The 9,927-nt window shown below is 37.1% G+C and overlaps 2 protein-coding genes and 1 pseudogene across 2 annotated transcripts; all 3 read right to left on the minus strand.

Moving 5' to 3' along the window:
• Positions 1-678: 678 nt before the first annotated feature.
• Positions 679-1,429, minus strand: LOC113326533 (annotated as a pseudogene).
• Positions 1,430-2,807: 1,378 nt separating this feature from the next.
• LOC113289839 (GDP-mannose 4,6 dehydratase 1) lies at positions 2,808-4,262 on the minus strand. Its single transcript, XM_026539233.1, has one exon. It carries the CDS (start codon positions 4,156-4,158, stop codon positions 3,052-3,054), a length of 1,107 nt encoding a protein of 368 aa, XP_026395018.1. The 5' UTR covers positions 4,159-4,262; the 3' UTR covers positions 2,808-3,051.
• A 2,645-nt stretch (positions 4,263-6,907) lies between these two features.
• On the minus strand, positions 6,908-9,083 carry LOC113289840 (40S ribosomal protein S20-1-like). Its single transcript, XM_026539249.1, has 4 exons — positions 8,977-9,083; positions 8,399-8,538; positions 8,194-8,307; positions 6,908-7,351 (listed from the first exon to the last, which is right to left on the minus strand). Exons 2-4 carry the CDS (start codon positions 8,517-8,519, stop codon positions 7,209-7,211), a joined length of 378 nt encoding a protein of 125 aa, XP_026395034.1. The 5' UTR covers positions 8,520-8,538; positions 8,977-9,083; the 3' UTR covers positions 6,908-7,208.
• Between the last annotated feature and the right edge of the window lie 844 nt (positions 9,084-9,927).

Raw genomic sequence — 9,927 nt, forward strand, 5'->3', positions numbered from 1 at the left:
ACGGAGGGAGTATATTCTTAGAATTGCAGGTAATTTAGCCATTCTAGAGGGGAGCTTCTAACTTTTATGGTGAGAATCACCAAAAGAATCTGAGATTATGTGCTTTACTATGTGGAATATATGGAAAAAGAGATGTTCTGTAATTTTGAAATGTGCAGGCGGAACCTAACCAGTTTCTGCAGAGAACACAAACTGAAATAAATGATTGGGAACAAACCAATACTATCATCCATTGAAAGTCAACAGACCAATTTCTCTGATCACAAAATTGGTCTCCTCCAAAAGAAGAATTTACTATGATAAATTTTGATGCTTCACTTGGAAGGTTAGTAGAAGTACTGGGATTGGAGTAATACTTGAGAATTTTGCAGGTCAATGTGGAGGGGCAAAATCCATACATACCACACCTCTAGATAAGGAGTAGGGCACTAGGCAGAGGTAATGGCAATGTTTGAAGCAGTAGATAGGTGCTTGAGAAAGGTATCTCATAGTTGCATCTGCAAGAAGACTGCATCAATATTGTTATAGCTATTAATGGATCTGTTGAGAGTGCATCCTGGGGAAGTTCTATTACCACAAACGCAGTATAATTGCTATAAAATTGGAAATGTGCAAACAAATTGAAGATAATGAAACAAAATTCTTTACTGTAAGTAATCATAAAGTGGAACATTATCATAGAAGAAATGAATCAGATCAATTAAGATCAAACAATTCATACAGAAGAAAACATTACCAATTAACTAAAGAACTGAATGAATAACAAGTTGACAGTTATAGTAATTAATACTGAAAGAAAGCAGCTTACTAAGGCTGTTGTTGAGCATCCATATAACCAGCATCAACAAGAACTTTCTCTCTTTCAGCCAATTCAACATCTTCATCAACCATCATTTTAACTAATTGTTCGAAACCGACTCTAGGTTTCCATCCAAGAACCTTTCTAGCTTTTATTAGAATCACCTTTCAGCTGGTCTAAAATACCTCTTATCAATAACCACATGATCTTCCCATTTCAATCCAACATATCCAAACGACATTTTCAAGAATTCCTCAACAGAATGTGATTCCTCGGTCGCAACAACATAATCGTCAGGCTTCTCTTGTTGCAACATCAACCACATTGCTTCAACATAATCACCAGCAAAACCCCAATCTCTTGAAGCTTGTAAATTACCCAAAAACAATTTACTCTGTAACCCAACTTTAATCCTCCCTACAGCCCTAGTAATCTTCCTGGTAACAAAATTCTCCCCACGACGAGGCGATTCATGATTAAACAAAATCCCATTACAAGCATAATCCCATAAGCTTCTCTATAATTAACAGTGTACCAATGAGCAGCAACTTTAGAAACAGCACAAGGAAATCTAGGATGAGACGATGTGTTTTCAACTTTAGAAACAGCATAAGAAGATGGGACTTTGGGTTACGACTTACTGCTTGGCTGAAACTTGGGCAGTTTTTGGGAGTTTAGAGTGTGTTGTGCAACGAGCTTTGTATAGAATCTTGATTTGGCCAGACTCTAGTAGTGTAGTAACAACAGCAGTGTCCCATGTTCAAAAAAAAAAAACAGCAGTGTCCCTTGGTTTGTTCATCAAAGATGATCTCCTACCTGTGCTACTTATGACTGCATTAGATACAAGCATGTCTATGAGGGGATGCTTTGGCTAAACAAGATTGCCTTCTACCTGCCGGTGAGGGGATGACTAATATAGGTAGACCATACTTCATCCATGCTGTAGAGTTTCCTGATTTTTCATATTATAGGTTTGAACTTCTCATGAAATGAATCATTAACGTGAAAGTTCAGAGAAGCAGCTCCAATGAGCCTAGATAAAGAAAATGCAGAGGCATAACTTGTGATCTTGTGCATGAACTATAAGAGTAGACCTGAGACTCCTGACTGAAGCAAGGATAACCATCCTCGGTTACAAGAAAACCAGAAGCATAGCCTTGAACACACTATAAAGAGTGAATGTGGCAACAGTGAATCATTAAAACCAGAAGCATAGCCTTGAACACACTATTAAGAGTGAATGTGGCAACAGTGAATCATTAAAACCAGAAGCATAGCCTTGAACACACTATTAAGAGTGAATGTGGCAACAGTGAATCATTGGAGGTGAATCTGTCTACTGCACTGAGGACAAGAGGCCGAGAAAACCACTCAAGTACGACAGGAAACTCCAAAGTCCAAACTACAGAGTTGTACCAGATTCAACTTGCAGCTCTGTTTTTGTCTGTTTTTGGTAAGATGTAACAAGTCAGGCTGGATTCAATCCATTTTAACCACCAGTAGCAAATATCCACTGCTCACTGGTATATGATTAAAAATGGATTGAATCCATTTTAATGGTGGGAATCAACTCACTTTTTGTTAGAAAACGCTGGGAAGGTGTTGTTGATTCCCAACATTTTCTAACAAACAGTGAGTTGAGTTTTGCACCAAATTGAATCGGCAAACCCCTCAAAACCAGAAAGCACCAATGAGTCAATAAATCACATACATAACAAATGAAATGCACTATATTAACTTTGATGCCCGTTAAGAATCCAGGATCAAGTGAAATAGCGAATCAGACATCCCAACATTTTCAATTTGGTCATCAAAGATCTTCAAGATCCAGAGACGAAGTACCACAACCATTGCAGTGTTGGTTTCATCAGGCTGAACACAGGAAAATGAGGTTTGCCCCGAGTACAATAGGAACTTGAATGTATATGTGTTCAAGTTCTATTAACACAAATGCAGTATAATTTCTGTAAAATTTGAAATGTGCAAACAAATTTGAAGACAATGAACATTAAAAAACAAAATTCTTTACTGTAAGTGATCTTAAAGTGGAACATTTTCATAGAATAAATGATTCATGCCAACTAAACAAAAACAACAACACATTACCAACTCAACTCGAGAGAAAACAAAAAAAGCACAGAAGAAAACATTACCGATTAACTAAAGAACCAAATGAATAACAAGTTGACAATTATAGTAATACTGAAAGAAAGAAAGAAAGACATTATTACTGTAGTAAAGGAAGCAGCTTACTAAGGCTGTTGTTGAGCATCCATATAACCAGCATCAACAAGAACTTTCTCTCTTTTAGCCAATTCAACATCCTCATCAACCATCATTTTAACTAATTGTTCGAAACCAACTTTAGGCTTCCATCCAAGAACCTTTCTAGCTTTACTAGAATCACCTTTCAAATTATCAACTTCAGCTGGTCTAAAATACCTCTTATCAATAACCACATGATCTTCCCATTTCAATCCAACATATCCAAATGACACTTTCAAGAATTCTTCAACAGAATGTGATTCCTCAGTCGCAACAACATAATCATCAGGTTTCTCTTGTTGCAACATCAACCACATTGCTTCAACATAATCACCAGCAAAACCCCAATCTCTTGAAGCTTGTAAGTTACCCAAAAACAATTTACTCTGTAACCCAACTTTAATCCTCCCTACAGCCCTAGTAATCTTCCTGGTGACAAAATTCTCCCCACGACGAGGCGATTCATGGTTAAACAAAATCCCATTACAAGCATAAATCCCATAAGCTTCTCTATAATTAACAGTATACCAATGAGCAGCAACCTTAGAAACAGCATAAGGAGATCTAGGATGAAACGGAGTATTTTCAGCTTGTGGTGGTGGTGTAGCACCAAACATTTCAGAAGATCCAGCTTGATAATACTTGATATGAGATCTACCAGTAGTAGCAATATGAGATCTAACAGCTTCTAATAAACGTAAAGCACCAGTAGCAACAACATCAGCAGTAAAATCAGGGATTTCAAAAGAAACAGCAACATGTGATTGTGCAGCAAGGTTATAAACTTCATCTGGATGGATTTCATCAATCCAGCGACGAAGAGATGATGCATCAGTTAGATCAGCATAATGGAGTTTCATCAATGCTTTAGAATGATTATGAGGGTCTATGTAAATGTGATTGATTCTCTGTGTGTTGAAATTTGATGATCTCCTAATTAAACCATGGACTTCATAACCTTTTTGTAAAAGAAATTCTGTCAAGTATGATCCATCTTGACCTGTAATACCTGTGATTAGAGCTATCTTTCTTGGTGCCGTTCCGTTTGTTGATTCAGATCCGGAATTGACATGATTCTCTTGTGTTTCTGCCATTGTAGATTTCTTGAATTGAATCTCAGTTTCTTTTTGTTTTTCTGAATTTTGGTGCTCTTTCTGAGAGCGGGGGAGGGGAGAGATTTGTAGAATGGGGGAGGGGTGGAAGTAAATGATGGGGTAAACTGTGGGACCAGAGATGTGGTTATGTATGTGTTAGAAGTGAAAAATCTTGACGGTTGATTAATTTATTTTGAAATAGATCTGGTTGGGACCCACACCATTGTCCATGTGTTCATCCCCGTAATCAAAGTCCACTGGATTGGTTCTACATTTTTCCTATATTTTTCGTGTGCCTGAATTTGCTGATCAGACGTCCGTAAATTAGAAGATTAAGAGGATCCAACCTATGCAATTTTGAGGAAGGACTAAGAAGAAGGTTATTTGATTGAGCAAGTCTGTCGTCCGTGAAGCAGCGGGTACTGTACTGGTGGATGTGAATCTATGGATTAATAATGAGTTGATGACTCGATTGTTTATTTTGTCGGTGCGACATGGAAACCGCGTTGCACAGCTGCAATGCTGGGAGAGTGGAAGTAGTCTTGGTTACAACTCTTTTGAATCTACAGAAGCATGAGCAAACATTGATTTCATCAAGTGCCACCAGCCCACCACTCAGTTGTAGACCATCAGACAGGATTGAGAACAAGGTTTTTACAGGTGCATTGTAAAAAAATAGAAGGCGTTGCAGTGTCACTAATGAGCTACTAGGCCGCAGTTTTTGTCATTTTGAATGGTCATCCTCCTGGTTCAGGATACGGCAATTCAAGCAACAAAAACACTTTAGTAGTCATTTAACAAGAGAAGAAAATAGTGATCAAAACAGATAGCTGTAGATGCTAATCCTCTTTTTAAAACTCACTAAGTTGTCCCCCTTCTTAATACAGAAAAACTTAGAAAAACAAAAACTAAAGGGAGAATCTGCAAATAACCAATCTTGTAAAATTGTAATTCTACAGCATTATTGTGTGAAATCTTGTCTGCATCAACCATTTTCAAATAAAACTAAATTCAGGTGCCAAGAATTTTAGAAGTGCACACAAACTGTTGCAGGAATACAAAAACTTCCTTTATAGTAATATTTATTCATGAAATGAAAAACGTACTTACTAATTACTATTGCCATAAAAGATCCTGCTTACAGTTTCCAAGCTTAGCCCAAAAACTGATGTCAAGTTAAGACATTAAACACACCAATGTAAATGTTCATAAACAGATAACCGTTTCGACATTGATTGATGATGTACGTTCTTTGTCTTGTTGGAGTTCACATCTTTCACTGCTATAAATACGTTTACCAGCATCTCCACCTTCATATCCCATACGTAGGCGTGTGCATTGATCCGATAGGTTTTTCTTGCCGAGATGATAATGATGATGACAAAGGAACGAGAGAATGGCAGAAAAACACCATCAGTACCAGTCTTTGCGGTGAACTGCATAACAGTGTTATTGATATCGATTATTATCTCTTCAACAACAGCCCAGGAAGATCGTTCACAGAACGTGGACGAGTATTTGCCTGTGGCTGTGGCCGCACCAACAACACCTAGTGATTACCTCCAAACTCAAAATATGGAACTTCAAGATTTTGATCTCTTGGGATGCATGTCAGTATCCCCACAGATAATGCAATGTGCTGCAAATGTTTACCTGACTTATCTCTACCCTCATATACCACTCAATGTTATATCCTCTTGTTGCGTGGTCATATTTAAGGTTGGCGAAAAATGTTTACCAAAATTCGACTTTCCAAAAATTGAATCTCGCCACTTCGGGTTCCTAAACAATTTGCCTAATCAGCTCAAGCAACTCTGTGAACTTATCCAGCCTCACTCATCTGCATTGGCAACATTGTCAACTGGTGGTTTAACTGTATCTACTAAACAAGATGATGAAGTACTTGGAGAATGCTTATTCTCAAAACTTCGAAGTGTGGAGCAGTGCGAAAAAGAGGTGGTCACTTTTTTCGCAACTTTGCAAGTTCAATCTGTTGGAAAATCCTGCTGGGAGGCAATTATTGATATTACTGAAGGATGCTGGTCATCTGTATTTCCTTTCAATCCTTTCTTTCCTTCTTTGCTTAAGAAGGACTGTATGCCATTGTTGGCCTTCCCTCCTGCGTAATCTCTAGGTTCTACTTTTCTGTCACTTCAAATTTGTTAAAATAATCTTTGTTATAAAGAGATTTTTTATATAGATGAAAAAATGGGCTATTATAGCTGTACCTATAATATATATACAGCTGCAATGCTTGCTTGAAGAGTGGGAGTGGTTTTGGTTGCAACCTTTTTTTGGATCTGTTCATAGTAATAGGAACGGAACTGATAGGAACGGAACTTTTAAAAAAGGCAGCTTTAGCAACCGAAAGAGTAAAGACTAAAGAGGCTCAACAAGTGTCAGCTGATCTCTCCCACTCTCCAAAAGAAAGCACACCTTGTGTTGTTGACAACTAACAATATTCTAATTAATAAGTGTTCGGAACTCATCTTACTCTACAACACTTCAAAGAAAATTAGCCAAATAAACACAAATTTCAAGCCTTGATGTAGCAGGAAAACCAATGGTTTTTCACCCTGTTAACATTGATTTTTATCAAGTCACGCCACTCAGCAGTGGAGTGCAGGCCATCACACAAGACAGGATTGAGCATTGTAAAATAAAAAAGGGTGTTGCATTCGCAAATGAGCTACTAGGCCACAATTTTAAACAAGGGTCAGCAGGTTCAGGATACGATAACTAAAAGAAATAAAGCATCTAAGTAGTCAAGGTGTATTGAATTAAGTTCAATCTGACAATTACACGCCCAAAAAAGAAAGAAAAGAAGATAATAGTGATCAAAAAAGATGGCTGTAGATAAACTTTAAGTGATTAAACCCCTAACATGGTTTAAGCAAAGAAGAAGAAACACTCCTCTAATAGTGAAAGCAACTTAGATGCTAATCCTCTTTAAAACTCACTAACCATTCTTGTCCCCCTTCAAGATACAGAAAAACTTAGAGAAACAAACATAAAAGAGAGATTCTGCAAATAACCATTTACTAGATGCTTCATGGGTCAGCAATGGTAACCTCAACCTCAACACCGGGTTCAATAGTAATTGAAGTGATCTGTTTCACAACCTCGGATGAACTGACAAGATCGATAACTCTCTTGTGCACACGGAGTTCAAAACGATCCCAGGTGTTGGTACCTGAAAAATAACGACAAGGAAATTAACCACGATGTACAGTGATTTGGTAAACCAACTAGCTCAAAGAACAATGCAAGTATTCACAGCTGAGATAATACATAAAAAAACTAACTTAAGCAACCTGTCAAATATGAGCCATAACACTCATGTGCTTATAATTCTACAGCATTATTGTGTGAAAACTTGTCAACATCATATAAGGAAAATGAAAGTGTAGACCCCTTGAGCAAGCTTGCACTAACAAACACCCTCACAAATGCAATTCAAGAAAGCAAGCAACCATCCATCCAGGGAAAGGCAATGGCAGTTACAGACATTAGACAAAATATTTCAATGAGCCTATAAACAGAGACATATTTTGGGTCTCTAAAGTGATCAGAGACAAAGCAACTTTTGAGTTATACAAAAACCTTGTACCTCAAAGTTCTCAGCCTTTGGAAGGACCTATAACTAATGTACAACTTTGCATACTCAGTTGATAAAACCATTGTATCCCAAGATCAAAAAGATACTATGAATTCGGGATGCCCAAACACTGTCTGTTTAAAGGTCAAAAACATGCAGAAGTCTAACACCAAGAAACCGAATGCATCATAAATACAGAGTAAGTTACATAAGACACTTCCCAGATGAAAAGTTATTACACATCCAAGTGTCATCAAATAATTAGCAACTTAGTAAAATAAAAAGAGAATCGACAGTGACAGATGATCCTGAAATTTAAGCTAGTCATGCTTCTCCAAATAATCAACCTGACAAAATCCAACTTGTAACATTTCAAATCAAATGCTATCAATACAAGTCCAACAAAAATAATAAAAGAAATTGGCATTAAAATTTACCTTCTCCACAGGGGGTCTTCCTGGTAGTGATGTGCAGAGTTTTTGTTGGCATCCTCACAGGTCCCTTAACTTTCAACCTCTTGTTCTTAGCTCCAGTCACAAGATCGTTACAGACTGTTAACATGACAAGTTCAACAAATTAGCCATATCCTTCAACTGGATAACAATAAGTAAGTCAACTACACAAAACACTAAATTGACAAACCTTTCTCAAGATTCTTTACATTCTTGGATGAAAGAGTGATCCTGATACGGTGCATTTGTTCTTGTGGCTCTTCAAAACCAACCTTCCCAGCTCCGGGTTTCATCATAGCAACGGTCGCCATATTTCAATTCTCAAGTTCACTACAATTGAAACAACACATAAGAGATTACAAAAAAAAAAAAATATAACCAAAACCCTAATATAAAAGCAAAAATAAACAAAAATTAAAACTCTTATAAGGTAGATGACCCGAGGCTCAAGTATCACTGACGAAAATGCAAAAAAATACAAAAATATAAGATCTATATGATACAATAAGTATTTTTCTGAATCATGAGCTTATGTACCGGAACAAAAATAGTTCGCAACTCATACTGTCTGTTGTAGCAGACAGTATGAACAATATTAAACCCTAAAACACAATATTATTGTTCAAACTAAGCACGATTTGAAACGAAAAAGATAGCTGATGATGAAAATATGCAGAAATCTAAACTGAAATCTCATAATCTACAGATTAGAAGTCACTGAACAATGAAGATTGAAGGTGAAGAATAGATCTGAGTAGAGGATTTTACCTGATGGAGTTCCTTGAGCTCTTCTGAAAGTTGGATCGATAAAATGCAGAGAAAACCTAGATAGCAAAGACGGCTTAATGAAAATATAAACCCTAGTCGAACTTAAATCTTTTCTAGGGTGTATAAGGTACTGTGTTTTACTCTTTTACCCTTCGAACTTTTGTGCTATTCCCCATTGCGCTCTCAAAAGAGGCCCATGGGCTTTTGGTGCTTTATTTGAACGCTTCCGTACTAGTCCTAGGGTGAGCATGGGCCGATGTAAGCCGGTTTTCACCTCATCCGCATCCAATCCAATCCAATCCATTAAGGATTTCAAATTTGGCATCCACATCCAATTCAATATTCGACGGATTTGCATCGAATGGATGCACGGATGAGCTAATTAGGTACGGATACTCCAATGAATTTGTTTTAGTTTAAATTTATAACGAAGAAATAAAACTAAACATAGATGACTTCTTATAAAACCTACATATTCTATACAACACTCCAAGCAAACGTCCTAAGAATTCCTAAACTATCTATGTATTTTCTAAAACTATATAAATGTCCTTAATTAACGGGTATGGATATCCAACGGATTTTCAAGGTTGCATCCGGGCTTAATCCGTAATCGTTGGATTTCAAAAAATCCATCTGCATCCAACTCATTAACAAACAGACCGGGCATCTATCCGCAAAAATACGGTTGTTCCCGGATAAATATGCGGATTACGGGCCAAATGCTCACCCCTATCCTTAGTTTCCCGCAAAGTAGTTAATATCGTATATCGGTATCGTATCGGTCGGGTCTGATACACCCATACAAAAGATTTTATCGGTTTTTATCGGTGATACACTATTAAGACTGGAATTTAAAATATTTATAAATATTTCAATCGGAAAAAATTGGTGTCATATGATGCATTAGTTTTCATGATCAAAAGCTTTACATTACAAATTCAATCTCAC

Source organism: Papaver somniferum, chromosome 1 (genome assembly GCF_003573695.1).
Source record: "Papaver somniferum cultivar HN1 chromosome 1, ASM357369v1, whole genome shotgun sequence".
NCBI lineage: Eukaryota > Viridiplantae > Streptophyta > Magnoliopsida > Ranunculales > Papaveraceae > Papaver > Papaver somniferum.